The sequence below is a fragment of the Mangifera indica genome, chromosome 2 (genome assembly GCF_011075055.1).
Source record: "Mangifera indica cultivar Alphonso chromosome 2, CATAS_Mindica_2.1, whole genome shotgun sequence".
Taxonomy (NCBI): Eukaryota; Viridiplantae; Streptophyta; class Magnoliopsida; order Sapindales; family Anacardiaceae; genus Mangifera; species Mangifera indica.
Genome location: NC_058138.1, coordinates 2,866,887 through 2,889,361, shown reverse-complemented (window position 1 = coordinate 2,889,361; position 22,475 = coordinate 2,866,887). Strand labels below are relative to the sequence as shown.

Genomic DNA, 22,475 nt, shown 5'->3' with positions numbered 1-22,475 from the left:
AACTCGAGCAGTGCCGCCAAGCTGCCTGAACTAGCATCAGTCCCTCAATATATCCAAAATAAAATCCCTGTATTTGCATTTCACAATAATTCTAGATGTTGTAAAATGTCTCGTTGATGGTTTAGCGCTAAACCCAACACTAAATTGACACCATAATCCTGAAAATTTAACATGAGCAGGCAATTTTTTTCTATAAATAGTTCATTGTTTTACATTATTTCAGACATTTTTCCTGTACTGGAGTCTGGGTGCTGTGATATATTGATGCCCCAGGGATATGCAGAAACCTTACACAGAAGGCAACTGCTGCTGCTGTTGTAGGCTTAGTTCTCATCTTTGTGTGGCCATCCTTTTTCCGACTGGGTTGGGGACATGTTCTCGTATTCTGCAGCTCCTTTCTCCAGATGTAAACAGTACTTCCTTGAAGACCTCTGCAGTGACATGAAGCCTAAACTCCAGAGTAAACAAGAAACTTATCTCCAGTCTGTTCATTTCTGCGGTGCTCGCCCCTCCGATCTTGGCGAAATAAGCATTGTTGTAAGACCTGGAGGATGAAAGATGTATACATTTTATCAAAATTCAATACAGATATGGTTTTCAGTAGAAATATATATGTATAAGACATTACTCTTCATCTATGAATTTTGCAGCAATCATGATACTGGTAATCAGAAGGCGATGCGCGTTGAGGCTTGTAAGTTAAGCGTTGAGTTGTTGAAGGAATCGATCGATGTATATGTATGCAACGACAAAGCAAGAAGGGCTGCAGCTTGAGTACTTAAATATGCGTTCAATATATTGTCTGATGCTCAAGCTGGGAACTCTTGAGCCATGAAATATGGTAACAACATCCTTCTTTTTGGACGCCTGAAGCAAACTCTCGTTCTTCTGAATTGCTTTCTCAAGAACAGATGAAACAACCGATACAACGCGAGGAGTTCCCGGACAACTTATTCCTTTCCCAGAATCAACCAATTCTAAAGGCGAATTCGTTTCTGATTCATCAGCCTTGCCATTGAGCACCATTGATCTCAGAAAATTACCAGATTCTTGCTGGGATTCGAGCTCTAAGAAGACTTCTTTTGTTTGAATTCTTGAAAGAAGAGCACGGTTATTCTGGTGAGGCTCATTTCTGAGATATACCAGAGACAGAAGTAGACCAACTTTAATGAGTTTATTTTTAATTCTTTTCTTCCAGGGAAAGATCCATCGGAACATATCAATAATATACTTATGCAACCTTGGAAATTAAAGAACTAAATTCCTAGCGGCCCAATTTGGCAAACAATTATTCAGCCTGAAAAGAAGATTAGAAGAGACTAAGAGCACTATATGAAACAGTATATGCTAAAAGTATATGGAAATGTGCTGCAACACAAGAAAGATATAATTTTGATTTTGATTTAGAGACGCCATTAGTGTTCCAATATGGAGGATGAAGTGGAAGCTACTACTTTTTATAAGATTTAATGATCAACTTCCGCATTTTCTGTTGAATTGCTTACAGGAACATAATACCGTAGAAGAATCAAAGAACTTTTATCACATCCCACGTTATTTTTAGGGAAATTGAAATTTTTACCACTATTTTATTCCGTGTATACAAAAATGCCACCTATCTTAAAGTTTAAACAAATATACCACAATAGTAATCACCTTTCCCAAAATACCCCTCTTTAATCTTTCATGCATATATTCTCTCTCCTCTTCTCTGCAACTTTTTTCTCTCTTCTTCCTCTTCTTTCAAAGTGATAAAGAAATAAATCATGCAGAGAGATTCTTACTCTCTTCATCCTCATCTTCAAAAACAAAAGAAGGAAGGAAAAAATTGAATTCTTCAGATTAAGAATTCTTCAAAGTGAGGATATAAAAAAAAAAGAGCAACCCACAAAAAAACTCAACCATATCCACTTTATACCCTGGAAGAAATGACCATCAAAGAAGATCATTTAGTAGGATTTAACTAGAAAAAAAAATTAACATTTAAGGATTAAAACTGAAAAAAAAAACGTTGGCGTGAAAGTTCTGGGTATTAAAGCCAACCCTTAATATATGTACATATGAAGGCTGCTGGGACCTGCAATATAAAATTAAAAAAGGGTTGGCGTCCTACACCAACTTTTAATTTATAAAGGGTGGGCCCACCCTAAATTATAACACCAACCTTTTCCTCCACCAAGTGTTTTAGTTTATAAAGGGTGGGCTCACCCTAAAATAATGCTAACAAGCCAACCATTTTTTTAATCCAATTTTCTTTTTTTATTTTATATTGCAGGTTCCAGCAACCCTTATATGTACATATATTAAGGGTTAGCGTTAACATCAACCTTTAATACCTGGAATTTCACGCCAACATTTTTATTTATTTTTTTCAGTTAAACGTAATTTTTTTTTTAGTTTTAATCCTTAAATGCTAATTTTTTTTCCAATTAAATTCTACTAAATGATCTTCTTCGATTGTCATTTCTTCCAGGGTATAAAGTGGATATGGTTGAGTTTTTTTGTGGGTTGCTCTTTTTTTTTTTATATCCTCACTTAGCAGAACTTTTAATCTGAAGAATTCAGTTTTTTCCTTCCTGCTTTTGTTTTTGAAGATGAGGATGAAAAGAGTAAGGATCTCTCTGCATGATTTATTTCTTTATAACTTTGAAAGAAGAGGAAGAAGAGAGAAAAAAGTTACAGAGAAGAGGAGAGAGAATATATGCATGAAAGATTAAAGAGGGGTATTTTGGGAAAGGTGATTACTGTTATGGTACATTTGTTTAAGCTTTAAGATAGGTGACATTTTTGTATACATGGAATAAAATAGTGGTAAAAATTTCAATTTCCCTTATTTTTAAGTAACCTAAGTCAGAGTTTCAAGTAAAAGTACAAGGGTCAAATTTAATGTGAGTGGTCAGAGTTTGAATTTGAGTTTAGATTGAATGAGTTAAGTTTGAATCAAAGATTGAACTTGTCTTTATTAACAAATTAAGATTAAATTGATCTAAATATTTGAATCGAGTCAAGTTCGAACCTTAATTCATCGATCTTAAATTGATCTCAAATTAAGTCTTGTTTGGATTTTGCTTGAATCAAATCTAAAAAGTTTAGCTCGTGATGAGTTCTATACCCAAAAAAAAGAATTACTGAAAAAAATGATTAACGAGACAATTTTCTGGTGCAGTGACATCAACAAGATAGGGGTTTGAGGTGAATCGAACTTAAAATTGATATGTTTAAGTTAAACATTAATCTAAACTTAAAAAGTTCAAATTGAATTTATCCTTATTAAATATTCATTTTCTTAAAAAAATGGTTTATCAATTAAAAATTGATTAATGGGTTGGACTTTGATATGATCCACATATTTGTCTTTATCTTTGTTTCATGTCAAATTGTTGAAAGATAAGGAAGCAACCAAATGGAATAATTAGGTGTTGAGAAAAGGAGAGGGAGAGAATTTTGGTTGTGATTTTGGAATGGTTTAATAGTATTGGAATATGTAGTGGCCACATTCTTTCACACTAGTTGAACTTGGCTGCTCCATGGCTGCGTTGGACAAGAAAGTGACTGTCTGTATTGTGGGTGATGGGTCAATGCAGGTTACACCAAAATTATAGGGCCGAATTGGGTTGTAGGCTGACCCGGCCCTTTAACGTCTCTAAATCATTGTTAATTTAGTTGGGAGAGAAATTAAAACTTAAAGATAGTAACCATTTTAATATCAATTTGACAAGTCAAAATATAAAATGGAAGATTATGACCTTCCATCTTACATCATGAAAAAATGGCATGAGCAAATAATCTAAGTCCTTATAAGCTTATATGATATATATGTATAATTACCAATTCAACTTCATATCGTCTTACAAAATTTGGTGACATTCCTTGGAATCACTTTGACTTGATTGAATATAATTATTGTCTAGTAGAACTTTTAGAGTAAGTATTTTTGGCATTAATAGTGAACCATTAATTAATATGTGAACTTTTAAGTATGGTTTAAAAAATCTCAAATTCAATTTTATTCTTTTAAAAATAGACTTAAAATAAATATTCTCGATATTAAAATTAATAACTAAATAATACATAATAACTAAAATAAAAAATTTTAACGTAAATTATAAACAAAATAAATACTTAAATAAATATTTATGCTTTAAGTCGTATTTTATTTTTGATATAAAATTTCATATTTATAATTAATATATAAGTAAATGCATATAATTATTTTATAAATATAATATTTTAAAAATTGTATTGAACAAAATCAGCTATTGTTGTAGGTATGTCCTTTTCAAGATTTGTCCATGAAAGTGAAAGCACAAAATATAAATTCCAAAATTTAACTACCAAAATCTTGATCTTGACATGTAGTGATTAAAGAAGTCAACTTGAAGAGGGTCAACACCACGCTTTGCATCAAATCGAGATAGTCTATGAATGGATCAATGGTCAAGGTATCTTTTTGAGAGAAATACTAGATATATCAATAAATATATATTTAAATATTATTTTATATTTAATTTAAAATAATTTAATTATATAATAATATATTAATATTTATGTTTGTATTTATACGATAGTAGTGCATTTAAATCTTATAAATATTTTGGGACTCTTTCTATTTATTTTTAAATTTGATTGCCTGCCTCCTGACATAAAATATTAAAATGGGAAATATTATTCTATTATGGGTAAGACTTAGAAACATTCTATTTTTAAATTAAAAAAATTAATGACGTTTAGTTTTATATTATTTTCACCGTTGAAATAAAAAAGGGTATCCAATACAAAGCCCTTGTTAATCTGATGTGGCATTTGATGGGTTCGGTTGCTCTTATCTTCATGAATTACTATAAAGTGAAGTTTATGTATACCCATTTGGCATCTGTCTCCACGCTCTGATAATGTGCGTTCCCTAAAAATATATTGGCAAAAAATTGAGAATTTTGGATTTAAAAATTGAGTTCGCATTAATTAAATGTTATCCAATTAAAATCATTTTCTTAGGAGAACCTACTCCGACTAACCAAACATTTTTTTATGAAATAAATTTAAATTCAAACTAAATGAAAACAATCAAAGAAGAAAAAATAATATCATTGAAAATATAAAAATTAAAAGAATCATCTATAAATAAAAATAAATTATTAAGGAAGTTAAATATCACTATTGAATACGCAACCCAAATAGCATTAACAATGCATTAGAAATTCTACTTAATTAACTAAATGCATTCATCCTGAGATGTTAAAAAATAAATAATTAATTTTAGTATAAGATGTAATGTTCTTAAATTTCTAGCAATTTTTGAGGTAAATTTACTTTCTTTTTAATTACTAGCAAATAGAAATTAAATATAAAATCCACAGCCACCCGCAACAATCGCGCGTGAGATGATCCATTTCTTGCATTCCTACCAAAGAAGACCAATCGCCAGCCTTAACGTGCAGCCATGCACGCAGCAAGCATCCTTTCATTTCTTCACGTTATGAGTTATGACCTATAAACCACCGTCCCTTTAGCAACAAGCCTTCAGAGATGTGAAAAACAACTCAATACAATTCAAAAATGGCCTTTTTTTCCTCCTCTAAACCGGCCAGTTTCAACCAAAAACTCTTCATCGTCTCCCTCTTCTTCCTCTCTTTCTCCCTCCTCATCATTGTGTTCTCCTTCAAGCCCCAACAACCCCATCTCCTCGACCCCCTCACAGTTCGAACCGAGCCTCTTCCCATCGTAAACAAGCCCAAATGGCTCGAACTCATTCAACAACAAGTCGCCGGTCAAAGACTGAAAGTTGGTTTAGTCAATTTACAAAATAATAGAGATGAAGTCCATGGAACATCGGTTGAAGCCGTTCACGTGCATTTCGATCGTGTGGCCGAGGATAAAACATGGAGTGATTTTTTTCCTGAGTGGATTGATGAAGATCACAAGTGGCACGCGCCGTCGTGCCCGGAGATTCCGTTGCCAAGGCTGGAAGAGTACGGGGACCTTGACTTGATAGTGGCGAGAGTTCCTTGCCGAGGAGGAGGTGGTGAGAAGGAGGGGATTAGGGATGTGTTTAGATTACAGGTTAATCTCGTGGTGGCAAATCTTGCGGTTGAGAGTGGGCGGGTCAAGCCCGGTTCTGATCGAACGGTGTACGTTGTCTTTGTGGGGTCTTGTGGACCCATGATCGAGATTTTTAGATGCGATGATATGGTGATGCATGTAGAGGATTACTGGGTTTACAAGCCTGAATTGAGAAGGTTAAAACATAAAGTTATTATGCCTGTTGGTTCATGCCAAATCTCTCCCGGATATGCAGAAACAGGTGAGTTTTAGTTATTAGATTGCCAAGTACATGAAATTTAGTTTAGTTTCCTGACAAGCAGGGAAAGAGGGAGGGGGTCTAGGGTTGATTATTTTGTTTTTATTCTACCTTAACCCTCCTACTTTTTTTGGTTAATCTCCTTGACCCTTTACATTTATATGCTGTTACCCTAACTTGAGACCCCTATATTATTATTCTTGGCTCTCTCTCTCTCTCTTAAAGTAAACCAATATATGTGAGTTAACTTGAACTTGGCTTGAAGCTTGTTGGTTCAATCAAGAGTCAGCTGAAAAATTTGTGAAAAATGATTTTTCACAACATTTCTTATTCCTTTCTGACATTTTCTGATAACTTTTTCTGACAATCTCATTATTGACTCTCAAATTGGATATATTTGATTTGAGTCAACTCTTATTTGGACTTGATTGAAATTCACCCCTTAGAAGAAAAGAAAATTTTCATTAATGCTTATGCTTGCTCACATTGAAATTATATCTTGATTTCACTCTCAAATGATCTAAGAGTAATTTGAGTGTTGGTTCTTCAATTTGCAGGAAAAGAGGAATGGAGATATTTCCAGCAACCAGAATTGAATTACACAGCAGACCATGAAAGAGAAGCATATGTAACAGTTCTTCATTCCTCAGAAGATTACGTATGTGGAGCAATTGCGTTGGCACAAAGCATAATCCAAAGCAACTCCGCAAGAGACCTTGTTCTTCTTCATGATAAATCGTTAACAGACAAATCTTTACAAGGGCTTCGAGCTGCCGGATGGAAGACGAAGCTAATTTCACGTATTCGCAGCCCGTTTTCCAGAAAAGGCTCCTACAATGAATGGAACTACAGCAAGCTTCGCGCATGGCAACTCATTGAATACGACAGAGTTATTTTTATCGATGCTGATCTTCTTGTCTTGAAGAAAATCGATAAGTTTTTCTATTTTCCGCAGTTATCAGCCGCAGGGAACCACCGTTCGTTGTTCAACTCAGGGATTATGGTGATCGAGCCATCACTGTGCATGTTTGAGAAGTTAATGCTGAAGAGCTTCAAGGTGGCTTCCTATAACGGAGGCGACCAAGGTTTTCTGAACGAAATTTTTACATGGTGGCATAGATTGCCTTCGAAGATTAATTATCTCAAGGTGTTTAAGCTTGACAAGCATGGCAACGATGAACATCAAATCCCGGAAAATCTTTACACGATTCATTATTTGGGATTGAAGCTATGGCTGTGTTACAAGGATTATGATTGTAATTGGGATAAGGTGGATCACCATATTTTTGCGAGCGATTCAGCTCACAAGAAATGGTGGGAAGTTTACGATGCCATGCCCAGGAAGTTGCAGAAATTTTGTGCACTAACAAAGCACGGGAATTGGAGGATTAAGAAGTGGAGAGGGATAGCAAGAAATGCAAGTTTGGTTGATGGACATTGGAAGATCAGAGTGAGAGATCCTAGACGATACCATCTTGTTGAATAATTGAAACACCATTAATGATTTCTATGGCATGTTCATTGTACTTTTTGATATTTTAGTTAGGGATCATAGTTAAAATTTTGAAAAATTATTTTTAGGGAATATTATAAAATTATTTCATCATAATTTCCTTTCTATTTTTTTAAGAGAAATTTATATTAATGTTGTTAAATGCTTCACGCTGAGTGTTTTTCATTATAAAAGTTTTGTTAACAATCCTGAATTGTAATTTGCTGTAACGAGAAAGAATGAACTGTAATTGTCATAGCATAGCATGTCTACAGCTGTAATTTGTCTATATTACTGTTTATTCTTAACAGCAACTATAAACACTCTGGAAATAGATTTGCAAAAGTTCTACATCGGTGATATACATTTTTCATAAATAGGAACACTTAATATATGTTATTGTAGTACTGGATGTTTTTAAATTAATGATAAATTAATATTTAATTATATAATGATATATATAAATATATTTAAAATAGATACACATGATATTACTCTTTTTACTGTCCCATATTTGGTGAGAGAAATTTTAATCACTTATCTCACCACTTAAGAAATAGGTTTGATCTTTTAATAAAAATATATATACAAATAATGATATGTCTTTATGCGATTGAATAGTTTTAAATCAAAGATAAAATAACATCAAATCATATAACAATATATCATTATTTGTATATAAAATTATATACATAACACTATTCTCTTTCTTTTTATTTATCATCACATTTCAACTTTAATTCATGTTTTTTTTTTTTGGAAAGACAGAAACCATTTTTGTTTTACCAACTTTATAAAAAATTTTATCATATTTTATTAATAAATTTAATAAATAATTGAAAAAAATGAAAATTTCCAACTTAAAATGAGAAATCTCCGGTTCATCAAAATTTGGGTGGGAAATAGTCGATCGGCCATTTTAAAATGGGAATATATGTGCATAAGCCGAGGAGGATTAGAAAGCATGTGACAAACCCGTTGTTTGTGCACGGCTGCCTGTTTCACATTGCTTTAGTCTTTGTATGCAGAGAGATGCCAGAAGCAACAAATCCTTGTGAGCTTTCACCATTATTTCTTCATCTCCTGCCCAAATATTCAGGTTCTTATATAGTCGCTTATGTTCCCTCTGATTTCCGTGTGATAATTGGTTGCTAGAAACCTCGTTTTATTTATTTTTCTTCACCAAGAGGTTCAGATTGGATGAAATAGATTCTTTTTTTTCTATGTTTAATTGGTCAATAGGGATGGAGAGAGGGGGCAAGGGGCGTCACTTCACCCTAAGTTTTAACAGTTTTCTTTAATATATATGTCAAATACATTACCCATATGTATTTCACTATCCTTGGCTCCGTTCTTGTTGTTCAATATGGATTACAGTCGATCTTAATTCTAGTCTTCTTTGTTTTTAGGAATATGGGTTTGAAGATGAGTACTGGTACAGCTCCCATTAAAGATGAGGACCAGAGCAAGGACTTGCTAATTGATATAACTGAAGAGCAGTATCTAGATCCTGAGCTTGCTGTTGAGTGTTATATTTGCGGGGTTCCTAAATGCATCCGTAGAATAAACAAAGAAGCCCACTCTCCTCGACTAGTTTCAATAGGTCATCTTCACCATGGCAAAGAAGAACTAGCTTTTATGGAAAGACAGAAAGCCAGATACAAGGAAAGTTTTCTTCAGCGAATAACGAAAGAGAAATGAAACGAACTTCTGAGCTTCATCAAAAACAACGAACAACGAATTCGTTAGTGTTATGAAGATATAATTAAAATGGAGAGTCATGAGTTTACAACCATGGTTGAACACGACGTTGTCTTCATTCTCGAGCTCTTCCGGTGAAAGTGATAACTTTTTGTTAAAGATACCAACAACTAGATTTGCTCTAAGGATGGACCTGCAACTACTCGAAAATCAACTTCCATTCTTTGTCCTGGAGGAGCTATACAGTTTAGCTTTCAAAACCCCAACTTTCCGGGAACTTTGTCATAAATTCTTATATTTGTCCAATACCTTACCAGCTGAGATTGTGGTTAAACATTTCACCGACTTGAGAAGAAGCACCCTTTTTAAAAACTTCCCCCGGAGAAAGGATTTAGAGCAGGGATTCATTTCAGATGTGCCTTGTGCAGTGAAGTTGCGCGAGTCGGGGGTGAAGTTTAAGGGCATTGCAGGAACATCCTTGCTTGACATAAGATTTGAGAAGCGAAAGCGGCTGATTCCATGGTTTGAAGTTCATGAACTGCAAATACCTCATTTGGTTTTGGCTGATTATGGGACTGAACGTTTGCTTCGAAACATAATGGCTTTGGAGCAGTGTCACTATCCATCAGATACTCGAGTTTGCAATTACGTGAGGCTGATGGATTATCTGATTAATAAGGAAAAAGACGTGGATTTGCTTGTTAAAAAAGGGATTATAAGGAATCGTATGGGGGACAATATTTCTGTAGTGAATTTGTTTAACAGACTTAGCTTGCAAATTCATAGAAGCAAGTCGTGTTATTATAAAACTAGCATGGAATTGAAGGCACACTACAACAACCCTTGGAACCATACAAAGGCGACATTAAAAAGTGTCTACTTCAAGAACCTTTGGCGAGGCACGGCCACACTAACAGCAGCTGGAATTTCATTGCTAACGCTCTTGCAAACCATATCTTTTATGAAGTAAACTATGCAATTGATTTTAATTAATAGTTTATAAAATCGACCAATATCTAAATGTGGGTGTAATCTTGCATTAATTGAAGTTTATTATTCTAATAGCGAATACTATATACTATGACTTATTGTTTATAGAATATCAGCCTCCGTACTTTGTTCCAGAGAACTTGCACAGGATGGCTTTTGCTAGCCGGCCCTGATGATCCTATGTTCATGGATCTTTCGTACAACTTCATTTCCACCTCGATTTCGTGGTCATGGCAGAGTCTCTGGTAGAGGTACTGGCGGCAGGGGAAATCAGTTTTTTTTTTTATGAGTAACGTTGGACAATCTGGTTACTGACAAGGATTTAGTAAAGATATCTGCAAAGGAAGCTGAACTAAAGCGCTAAGATAAAGCAAAAGATGAGGTACATACATTCTTAACTTGACTACTGGGATTCGTATAAGGGCAAGAAAGGAGTCACAGTCACTCCATGTAACTTTCAGCCAAGTGTTTAACAAGCTTCGTAATCCGTTGGGTTAGCTTTTTTATGAACCTTTTTTTTTTTTAAATGGCAACCAATGATTGGAATTGGTGACTATTACAATTAAAAGTCATTACGGTGATGTGCATGGGGTAAGGCCTTCGAACAAGTAAGTGGAGTTTAATTACCCACTACTTATTCTTTATTATATAACGAAAAAGGTGTTACAAAGCATTACCTACTGTTTTTTGGTTTAAAGATGTTAATTTTAGTGTACATAAATGACAGGACCGTCCCGACCAATGAATCTCATAACATTGTAATATTCTTATGGGACTTAGGAGGCCTAAATCCTGTAAACTGTTTAAAAATATTCTACAACACCTGTGTGTATATAACACAAAACATCTTGATTTCCTTTTCAAAATCATGAGGTTAAATTTTAGTTAGATCTCCGACCTTTCAATATTTACATAACTTTTTCAAAGGATCTATATAGACATGAAAAATAAGACATCTACTAAAGATGCTATATTGTGACACAAACTTGAGCAAAATCACTATTTGATACAATCCTGGAGGGAAAAAATTCTATAAAGATAAGTAGAAAGCTCACTGAGTGGGCAATATATAAAACATTTCTAAAATATTTTAATACAAATTTGTGAGGAGCACATAACAATTCTTAATATGTCAACCAACTCAAGATATTAAATTTCTAAAGAAGAATTTGAACCATCATCACTAAAATAAATCATTCACTACTAATAATTAAAATTTAACGAGAACATTATACTTAAACTAAATACTAAAATTCTTACTAAAAATAATATAACAACCTCCAAATAAAAACTTTAAGTTGCAATTACAACTTAATACAGTTATAAACTATATCTAGATTTTTTTTCCAATAAAAGTTTAAAATATCATCAATGAGCAGAGGTCCACACATGCAAAGATGAGTATGATCAATCATGGAATCAACTTCTAGTTAGCTCATCATCAACACCCATCATAAAATCATTGTAATTGATCCTAGCTCATATGTAAATTCGATCGGAGTTAAGTTATAACAATTTATTTAAATTGATATAATATCATTAAAGAATTGTCAATGAAACTAAAGTTTTAGCTAGATTCAATTTGTTTGAACCAAATGTGGATTTGAGTCTAACCCGTCTCAAATAGAATCTATCCTACTTCCAAATTAAGTCATTGTCCTGGAAGTAATCAGCTGGCATTTGGCATACACTAGCTCCAAGTGGTTGTCACATAATTGGTGTTTCACGAATTTGATTCACCAAGTTGCTACAAATTAAAGAAAAAAAATGAAATAGCTGTAGCTAGCTAGCATTACAATGGTGGCTATGTTCCCTTGACAAGACCTTTCTTCATTAAAATGTACTTCAATTCGTCTGAAACTGGGTATGAAAAACCATCTATTTATCTATCAATCTTGGAGACTTTCTATTGTAACTGATTTATGGTAAGCCTTTCATGTGACGCTTGCCAAGCACACTAGCAATATTATAGGTTGAGGGTCCCTACAAGAACCCAGCAATTGCGTTTGCAAATTAAAATCGACCAGCGAATTAAGTGATTGCACTAATATATATAGTAGTTTGATTTGGCCGACATACTGCGCACCCCCGCGCCAGCCCCCACACCCCCACCATCCCACCACCCCCCTTTTTTTTGCCATCCATGCCACCTTCAATGGTAGCACTACTAGCAATGGGGTTGTCAACGGTTCCATGCATAATTAATATTATAAATTTAATTTAATGGAACAAGCATTGCACAAGTGATAGAATTATGTGTAAGGAATATTATAATTAAATAGAAAATCTGATTATCAATCATTTATATATTTATTTCTGAATCTCCTATCAAACAATAACATGAGTTGTACACCTCTACTAGTATTCTGAAGGGGAAATTTGTCAAACTTGGTGGGTGTCCCCTTATGCAAGTAGAGTAAGAAAGAATTGTCGTACTCAATATACTGTAATCTCGCTAGGACAGAATACTAAAATTTGTCATACACAGTGTAAAACATTGCACAAGTAGAGCAACTAGAATCTGTCATACCCAGTGTAAATGACTACATAGACAAAACAATTAAAATCTGTCATACATTGCATAAAATATTGCACAAGTAGAGCAACTAGAATCTATCATACCTAGAGTAAACTACTACATAGGCAGAGCACCTGAAATCTATTATACCTTACGTAAATTTTTACACATGTAGAACAACTAAAATCTGTCATACCTTGCATAAATTACTATATAGATAGAGCAATTGAAATCTATCATGTTTGGGGTAAATTATTGTATAGGTAAAACGACTGAAACTTGTTATACCTGACGTAAAATACTGCACAAGCAAAGTAACTTTTCGCTTCATATGCATTAGCAAATAATATCTGAATGATACCATATCTTAATATTACATTCATAACATAATAACTCCATAATATAAATTTAGAATAATTGTCATAAGGCAACCACCACAATCACACCACACCAAATTACTACGTTTAACTCTACAGTTGCCTGTAACATTAAACTAGACAACAGTTAACCATATAGTCATATTCATCATTGAATTTACTGAATTAAGATTTCCATCCTATCTCTAGCTACACACATATCAATAATGATTTATTCAACAAGTTTTGATCATCCATAAACTGAATTTAAATCACATTCAACTCCACAGCCTCACAAAACATCAACTTAAATAACATTAAGCCATTTTAGTTTTCCTATAGAACTGAACTAAAAATCTTTCAGCTCTACAACTATACACAATGTCAAGTCAATTAACACTTAACAATTTAAAACACCTCAAGAACTGAATTAAATATCTTTAAGTTATACAGTTACACAAAACATCAAATTAATTAACACTTAACAATTTCAATTACCTGTAAAGCTGAATTGAATATCTTTGATCTTTACACCTATAGAAAATATTAAATCAATTAACACTTAACAATTTCAATCTCCTATAAAGCTTTGAGCTCTACAGCTACACAAAACATTATTAACTTAATCATTTAGAAATTATAGTTAGACCATAATTGAATTAAACAACATGCGTCAAAGTTCTATCGTTTGTAAGGAAATTTTCATAAAATCTATAATATCATTTGTCAAGTATTTAAATTAAAGACTATAAATTTTGCTTAAGTAAAAGCTATAATTAAAAGTTTTGTATCCCACTCAGATATTTGAATAGACCCAATGTCGGTGTGGAAATTTCCAATGAATCTTTCTTCTTCCTCACCTACTTGCACTAATTTAAAGTAACATAGTTAGAATTTTAGAAATTCTCAATTTTAAACAGTGAGCTTAACCCTAGAATTAAATTGAATGAAATGGAATACCCTATCTCTTGTTTCCTATAAATTCTTTCTTCTCTTTCTTCTCTTCTTCTTCTTTTTTCATTTTTTCTTCTCTTCTCTCCCTTTCTCTCCTTTTCTTTCTATCTTTTCTCGCCTCTGCTTCAGGTTTTCCCGTACTGAAGAAGAAGCTAAATGCTTTATTTAGTGAAATAAAGGAAAATTTACACTTACCCATACTTGTGCACAATTTTTAATAAGCCCACAAATTTTCACATAAGAACTATTTTGGCTTTGACTTTCTACCAAGCACAATTTACCCCTTAACACAAAATTTGGGTATTTCAATAAACATATTATTTATTGATAGGGTTTTGGATGAACTTTACTATGTGACTATTGTTATCATAAGCAATCCCATGTTCAGACATGGCAGGATAAAGCAAAAGATGAGGCATATGTTCTTAGCTTAATTAGCGGTATTGTATCTTTTGATCACGGGAATGTAACTTGCAGAGGAAAGGAATCACTACTATCAAGGACATGTATATATATGTACACACACACAAATGTTAGTAGGTGAAGTGGAAGAGAAAACACATTATCAATAAACAAAGAGGATGGGAGAGATTCACCATTAGTAACTCATCCCTGTGGCTTGGGGCTAGGGTATTCGAGATTAGGATTGTGGGCTCTTCATCGCATTACTAGAAATCTCTTTCTATCAAAAAATTCAGGTGCACATATAGCTTCATCACTTAATAATATTCTTTCTTTTTCTTATTATTAATTATTGTTAATTGCTGTTGTGTCTTTGTCATAATATTCAGGACAATGAGCTCAGAGATAACTGCTTCTGTAAGCGCAGATGAAGATCATGGGTATCAGAGCCGAGAATTGCTAATTAGCATAAGAGAAACCGATCCACCTTATGAGGGTAGTATTTATCAGGTACCTAACCGCCTTCGCATGGTAAATGAAAAAGCTTACATACCTCAGTTAGTCTCAATAGGGCCTCTTCATCATGGTAAAGAGGAATTAGCTGGAATGGAAAAGCGAAAAGCATCATATTTAATACATTTTTTTAAGAGGACATCTCTTACCAAGCAAGACCTTTTAAGGTATATAAAATGCAATGAACAATATATTCGTAGTTGTTATACCGAGTCTTGCAAGCTTGAGAGTCCTGATTTTGTAACAATGATTCTATATGATGCTATTTTCATCTTGGGGCTCTTCGTGAGGAAACACAAGCATGAGACTGATTTTATTTTAGATAAACCAATAATGTACATGGGCATATCTATGGACATTGCATTACTGGAAAATCAACTTCCATACTTCGTCTTAGATGAATTATGTAAGTTAGCTTTCGACAACCTTCATGATAAATATCCTTCCTTTAAGCTTCTTTGCGATGAGTTCTTCCGGGTGTTACGGATCGGGAGCATATCTATCTAGACAGAAAAAGTTCTCCATTTCACGGATTGGGTTAGATGTGCATTTCTGCAAAACTACCCATCAAAAAACCATCAGAAGGGATATATTACAAAGATACCTAATGCCGTTAAGCTGTATGGATCAGGAGTCAAGTTTAAGCGTCATGATGTTCCAGACTGCTTACTTGACATCAGACTTGGAGAGCAGAAGCAAAGAATCCCATGCTTCAAAGTGAAGGAGTTGAAATTACCATTTCTTCCGGTAGATGACAACACGGAGCCTCTGCTCAGAAATATAATGGCTTTAGAGCAGCTTCACTACTCAAACGATGCGTGGATTTGCAGTTATGTTAAACTTCTGGATTATTTTATTGAAACTGAAGAAGACGTGGATTTGCTTCATGGAAAGGGGATTATTGAGAACTGTTTGGGCGATAATGCTTCTGTGGCAAATATATTTAACAAAATTTGCAACGAAATTTCTTTGACAGAATCTTCTTACTACAACATCACCAGGGACTTGAAAGCACACTATAGAAATCCTTGGAACCATTCCAAGGCAAAGTTGAGTAGTGTGTATTTCAACGATCTTTGGACAGGCACAGCAAGTGTTGCAGCAATTGTACTGTTGCTGCTTACTGTAACGCAAACTGTTTTTTCTATCTTGTAATCACAGTGCTATTTTTATTGTTGGAAATAATATGCCTAATTTTGTAAATCAAAAAATGTAAATTGACATTCCTGGATTTGACGAATCTGTAGTTGAATGATCTGCAGCGTCCCAATTTAATGATTTCCATAACAAAATTGCTTATAGTACTTTGTTTTTGGATTCTGTAGAGAGACCTTTTGTCTATTTGGCATTGGGAGGCTTTTCTATCTTTTCTGAAAAAATTGGGATGAGGGAAACACATTCTGTTTTCTTTTGTTTTTCATTAATGGTAGAAAATGGTATTTTTAGGACATTTATATGAGCCTACCTGCCACTATCTGCCAATTGGTAGTTAATTGTAAACTGGTCACGTTGACCTGTTGTAAATGGATTTTGATTTAATATCTCTCTTTCACACATAACAAAAGATCCAAATTAAATACTTAAACACAAAATTCGTATACAATAGTATATTTCATTCTTATAAATATGTCGTGCAACTTTGTGAGTAACCTGTACTTGGGAGTTTATTAATATATATCCGTTAGAAATAACATTATCATTTTAACCTAGAAAAATATATGATAAATCATTAGTCTCTCTGTACTCCAAACTTACTCAATAACACTAGCACATTTCAATCTTTCAAAATAATATTGTGTCATTTTTTTATGTATCTATGATCAAGTCAATTCTCTTATATGAGTGATAAGATTGGCCGACCAATTGACACACGTAACATATAAGTCATGTTTTATAGATTGAATCGTATATGGTTATAGGTGTCAAGCTTAAATAGCAAAAACTAAGAATAAATATCAAATAACAGTTAAGTGTCTAAGGGGACCAACATGAGGTAAGTCTCATAAGGTCTTACATAGTGAGGAAGTAGGGATTCATTCACTTACTACTTTAATTGGTTTATGCACATATAGTATGAAGCATGTGCTACAGTGTTTATTATCCACAAATGTCATTACATCAACATTATACAGATCTTAGTTTAGTTATTACACCCAACACCTTACTTGAGTTCTTAAACATCTTCAAACTTATAGGTATTTATATTTATTAAGAACTTACATCGAACATTCAAAAGTTATTTGGATGTGGAGAATCCAAACTGGTCATTATCAAATGTATATATCCATTATCTCATCTTGATTAATCATCAAAGTGATATTTCAACTCTAAAAAATTGTTTCTCAAGAAATATGTCTCTTTTTTTATGCTCTCTTAGCGCCATATTTCTCAAGAAATATCACATCTTTGCACGCTCTCTCAACGTCAAAGACTATTGCTCGTGTGAGTAAGTCGATCTCTAACTTATATGACATTATAATTTTATTAAACTTTCAAACAAAACAATGTGTATGCAATGAGACACCGAGAATTTGGGGATGCAATTTCAAAACAAAATTAACTTGAATTCATGATTTTCAATATTGTGTCACTAGTATAATATATAAGTTCAACAACTTATCAATCATAAACTATGTAATCTAAGAGATTTAACATGTATAAAATATACGTATTTTGAAAAAAGTTTGGTGAAAGGATCAATGACCATATGATGTGTAGAAATATATTGCATGTATACTTCCCTCTTGGAAATGATGTTTCTTATAAAATTGTGTCTAGTGTCGATGTGTTTGTTCTACTATAGAATTTGAGATCATTTGTAAAAATTACCTCAACATGGACAACCTATTGCTCCAATCATATCGTCCTGTATACCCAAATTCACAAAAAAAAATTTTAACCAAACAGTTTCTTGTACAATTAGTGAAAATTATACGCTTGACTTCTATTATAGATAAGACTATACATATCTATTTCTTATTGCTTTATGATATAACGCCCTTTTAGAGTAATAATGCATAACCAAAAGTAGATTTTGCGTTAGTCTAAATTATCTCCCTAGCTGGCATTTGAATAATTAATCAAACGCAAATTTAATATTTGATAACATAAACAATAATCTACAATGTCTTTTAGATATATCAATATGCTCTTAACAACCTTTCAGTGCTCTTTTTCCAAGATTTGACTGATATCGACTAATTAGCCCAATAACAAAAAGTAAATGTGTAGGTGTGTACACATTACACATCATAGTATACATAAGACATCTAATGATATTTCAATATGATACTTTTGACATTTCTCTTCTTTTATTTTGAGTTTTTGGGACATATCCCTTAGTTCAACAATTCGCATTTTGACACAGAAAAATCAACAAATTTGCGATTTACCATATTAAATTATTTTAAAATCTTTTGAATATAATACTCTTGTGATAGAGTTAAAAGTCTATTTAAAGAATCCATTTTAATTTTTAATTCTTAATATGTAATCTATTATACTCATATCTTTCCGGTTAAAATTTATAGGTGACCAACCTTTAATAGTCATCATATACTTCAAATTGTTTCCAACTATTAACTTGTCATCTACATATAATGATAGAATTGTAAATTTGTCATAAAACTTCTTCACATAAATATAGTAGTTTTGATCAATCATTTTAGGGTGCGTTTGGTTGGCGGAAAGATAGATTACCTTGGTAATCTATCTTTTATTCCCTTGTTTGATTTGTCAGTAATAAAAGATTACAGTAATTTTCTATTACCAATGCTGACGTGGCAGGTAATATAGGTGGTAATCTGATTACCACCTTCACCTTAGGTATTTAAAGATTACTGGGGTAATCTTGAGTTTATTATAGAAAAATTATTATTTATTAATTTTTTGAGATAAAAATAAATTTATTTTTAATTAATATGACAAATAATATAAAAATGTTTAAAAATAATTATATTCAAGGGCATTTAAATAAAATAATTTACTAGTAATCTTTTATTACCTTTAACCAAACACAATAATTATTTATACCTATCAAATTTTATCAAACATAATAATCATTTATATCCAGTAATCTTCTAAGTAATCTATCTTCAAGGTAATCTTTCTATTTTAGTAATCAAACATTACCCAAACCAAACGCCCCCTTAAAGTTATAAAACATTATAGACTTATGAAATTTCAAGTACCAATATCTGGACAACCATTTTAGATTATATAATGATCTTTGAAACTTGCATACCTTGCGCATCTGACCTTTAACAACAAAATCTACGAGTTGTTTCATGTCAAGTTTTTCATCAAAATTTTCCTCGACTCCAAACAAACTTAATCTCTAGCAGATAAATATCTGAGCTAGTTGACTTGAATTTGACTTGAAATTTGTCGGTTCAAATTGGGAGAGTCGCTGAAAATTTGTTGGAAATCATTTTTCACGACCTTTCTTGTTCTTTTCCAATGTTTTCTAATAGTTTTTCCAACAATCTCTTCACCGGCTCTTAAGTTGGATATTTTCAATTTGAGTCAACTCTTGTTTGGATTTGAATGGAATCCACCCCTTTAAAAGGAAAGAGAAATTTCATTAATGCTTATGCTTGCTCACTTTCACTACAAAAGTAGTTATATCTTGACTTCACTCTGAAATTATGTAAGAGTAATTGGAGCGCTGGTTCTTCAATTTGCAGGAAAAGAGGAATGGAGATATTCCCAGCAACCAGAATTGAATTACACAGCAGACCATGAAAGAGAAGCCTATGTAACAGTTCTTCATTCCTCAGAAGATTACGTATGTGGAGCAATTGTGTTGGCACAAAGCATAATCCAAAGCAACTCCGCAACAGACCTTGTTCTTCTTCATGATAAATCGTTAACTGACAAATCTTTACAAGGGCTTCAAGCTGCCGGATGGAAGACGAAGCGAATTTCACGTATTCGCAGCCCGTTTTCCAGAAAAGGCTCCTACAATGAATGGAACTACAGCAAGCTTCGCGTATGGCAACTCATTGAATACGACAGAGTTATTTTTATCGATGCTGATCTTCTTATCTTGAAGAAAATCGATAAGTTCTTCTATTTTCCGCAGTTATCAGCCGCAGGGAACGACCGTTCGTTGTTCAACTCAGGGATCATGGTGATCGAGCCATCTCTGTGCATGTTTGAGAAGTTAATGCTGAAGAGCTTCAAGGTGGCTTCCTATAACGGAGGCGACCAAGGTTTTCTGAACGAAATTTTTACATGGTGGCATAGATTGCCTTCGAAGATTAATTATCTCAAGGTGTTTAAGCTTGACAAGCATGGCAACGATGAACATCAAATCCCGGAAAATCTTTACACGATTCATTATTTGGGATTGAAGCCATGGCTGTGTTACAAGGATTATGATTGTAATTGGGATAAGGTGGATCACCATATTTTTGCGAGCGATTCAGCTCACAAGAAATGGTGGGAAGTTTACGATGCCATGCCCAAGAAGTTGCAGAAATTTTGTGCACTAACAAAGCACGGGAATTGGAGGATTAAGAAGTGGAGAGGGATAGCAAGAAATGCAAGTTTGGTTGATGGACACTGGAAGATCAGAGTGAGAGATCCTAGACGATACCATCTTGTTGAATAATTGAAACACCATTAATGATTTCTATGGCATGTTCATTGTACTTTTTGATATTTTAGTTAGGGATCATAGTTAAAATTTTGAAAAATTATTTTTAGGGAATATTATAAAATTATTTCATCATAATTTCCTTTCTATTTTCTACGAAAAATTTATATTAGTGTTGTTAAACGCTCCACACTGAGTGTTTTATATTGCAGAAGTTTTGTTAACAATCCTGAATTGTAATTTGCTGTAACGAAAAAGAATGAACCTTAATTGTAACAGTAAGTCCACAGCTGTAATTTTTTTACTATCCATATTTGGTGAGAAAAAGTTTGATGGGTCACCTCAATACTTGTGAATATGTTTAATCTTGTAATACAAATATATACACAAATAATAATATCAAATTATATGATAATATATTATTATTTATATATAAAATTGTACACATAATACTGTTATTTTTCTTTTTATTTATCATCACATTTCAGCTTTAATTCATGTTTTTTTTTTTTTGGTTAGAACTCACAAGTCTGATAATTTTTAAAATCATAGCTTAAGTTTGAGTCATATTTGTTCATTTCAGATTTTATAGAATCAATTTAAGTCAGCTTAGCTCTTATCTAATCTTACAAATCACATTACGGAAATTAAATATAGGTTTGGTCTCTCTTTTTAGATAGACTTCTCAGGCTTGAGCGCGGGTTTTTTTTATGCAGTTATAATTGTTTGACCCATAAGATGAGGATACCTTCCTACCTTTCATGGCCCGTGGGCCTTTTTTATTTCTGTGATGAAACTCAGTCCAGGTTGTCTCTTAGCCCAATTTCTTGCCATCTTATCTGATTGAGTAGAACCAGTTTATGTAATGTTGATGTTCATTTAGTTTTTCTTTAATCCTTTAATTAGCATTATTAAATAGGTAATTATGAAAGCCGAGGAGGAACCGAAGCACGTGACCAGGTGTACTATATAGGCATGCTGATGTTGGCATTTTCTCTCTTGTCAAAATTTTCCTCCAAATAACTATAATATTCTTGTTGAATTTGATCTCTTTGTTCTTTAATATATATTTTAAAAAATTATTTTTTTGGATTTATTTATCTCAAAAAAAAAATTTCTTAATAATTCTCTATTTATTTTGAATTTTTCTATCATATTTAATTTTAGTATATTTTCAAAAAAATCCGTCATTAGAGAATGAATAGAAGACATTTTTTATAAAACCTCTTCATCATCTTTTTGTGAAAAGTGTTTGGACTAAATAGTAGGGTCTTGGAATATTTGAAAAATTATCTACCACTTGGATATCAACAAATATTCAATTTAGGGATGAAATATTTGACTTTTAAAGACAACATTTTTTACATTTAATGATATTTTTTACTTTTAAAGATGAATTTTTAACTTTTTAGGATAAAAATTTTTATCACCTTTTTAAAAATTTGTTGTAGTGATTTGTTTTTATTGAGTTGGATCTTAGGATTGAGGAACATGAAAATCTTTATAGTTTATAAGTTTGTTTCATTTTTAATTTTGAAAATGAAGTTTGGGTATCATCAATACTTACTCTTGACAGTCTGTTAAACCTAATTATTACACTTCCATTGGCTTTTTAATGATACTTTCTATTTTTGTATTTTGAATTGGTCTAA

At 32.8% G+C, this 22,475-nt stretch overlaps 4 protein-coding genes, 1 long non-coding RNA gene and 1 pseudogene across 5 annotated transcripts; 5 read left to right on the top strand and 1 right to left on the bottom strand.

Moving 5' to 3' along the window:
* Positions 1-270: 270 nt before the first annotated feature.
* LOC123209810 lies at positions 271-1,131 on the bottom strand (annotated as a pseudogene).
* A 4,425-nt stretch (positions 1,132-5,556) lies between these two features.
* LOC123203934 (putative UDP-glucuronate:xylan alpha-glucuronosyltransferase 4) lies at positions 5,557-7,784 on the top strand. Its single transcript, XM_044620426.1, has 2 exons — positions 5,557-6,301; positions 6,856-7,784. The coding sequence occupies exons 1-2, from the start codon at positions 5,557-5,559 to the stop codon at positions 7,782-7,784; spliced, it is 1,674 nt and encodes a 557-aa protein (XP_044476361.1).
* A 1,068-nt stretch (positions 7,785-8,852) lies between these two features.
* LOC123201928 lies at positions 8,853-9,279 on the top strand. Its single transcript, XR_006498886.1, has 2 exons — positions 8,853-8,889; positions 9,200-9,279. It is a non-coding gene; the product is annotated as an uncharacterized LOC123201928 (long non-coding RNA).
* Positions 9,280-9,570: 291 nt separating this feature from the next.
* On the top strand, positions 9,571-10,730 carry LOC123203915 (UPF0481 protein At3g47200-like). The gene is made up of 2 exons (XM_044620404.1): positions 9,571-10,457; positions 10,598-10,730. The coding sequence occupies exons 1-2, from the start codon at positions 9,571-9,573 to the stop codon at positions 10,728-10,730; spliced, it is 1,020 nt and encodes a 339-aa protein (XP_044476339.1).
* A 4,374-nt stretch (positions 10,731-15,104) lies between these two features.
* Positions 15,105-16,379, top strand: LOC123203854 (putative UPF0481 protein At3g02645). The gene is made up of 2 exons (XM_044620312.1): positions 15,105-15,391; positions 15,767-16,379. Exons 1-2 carry the CDS (start codon positions 15,105-15,107, stop codon positions 16,377-16,379), a joined length of 900 nt encoding a protein of 299 aa, XP_044476247.1.
* Positions 16,380-17,212: 833 nt separating this feature from the next.
* On the top strand, positions 17,213-20,838 carry LOC123203840 (putative UDP-glucuronate:xylan alpha-glucuronosyltransferase 4). The gene is made up of 2 exons (XM_044620291.1): positions 17,213-17,217; positions 19,878-20,838. Exons 1-2 carry the CDS (start codon positions 17,213-17,215, stop codon positions 20,836-20,838), a joined length of 966 nt encoding a protein of 321 aa, XP_044476226.1.
* The last annotated feature ends 1,637 nt before the right edge of the window (positions 20,839-22,475 follow it).

What these genes read in the sequence shown, in the direction of transcription:
- LOC123203934 (XM_044620426.1), top strand. Translation starts at nt 5,557, where the DNA reads ATGGCCTTTTTTTCCTCCTCTAAACCGGCCAGTTTCAACCAAAAACTC. An exon ending in TCCCGGATATGCAGAAACAG is followed by an intron (nt 6,302 to 6,855) that starts GTGAGTTTTAGT and finishes TTCAATTTGCAG; the next exon opens with GAAAAGAGGAATGGAGATAT.
- LOC123203915 (XM_044620404.1), top strand. Translation starts at nt 9,571, where the DNA reads ATGAGTTTACAACCATGGTTGAACACGACGTTGTCTTCATTCTCGAGC. An exon ending in CAAACCATATCTTTTATGAA is followed by an intron (nt 10,458 to 10,597) that starts GTAAACTATGCA and finishes ATAGAATATCAG; the next exon opens with CCTCCGTACTTTGTTCCAGA.
- LOC123203854 (XM_044620312.1), top strand. Translation starts at nt 15,105, where the DNA reads ATGAGCTCAGAGATAACTGCTTCTGTAAGCGCAGATGAAGATCATGGG. An exon ending in ACCAAGCAAGACCTTTTAAG is followed by an intron (nt 15,392 to 15,766) that starts GTATATAAAATG and finishes GGATTGGGTTAG; the next exon opens with ATGTGCATTTCTGCAAAACT.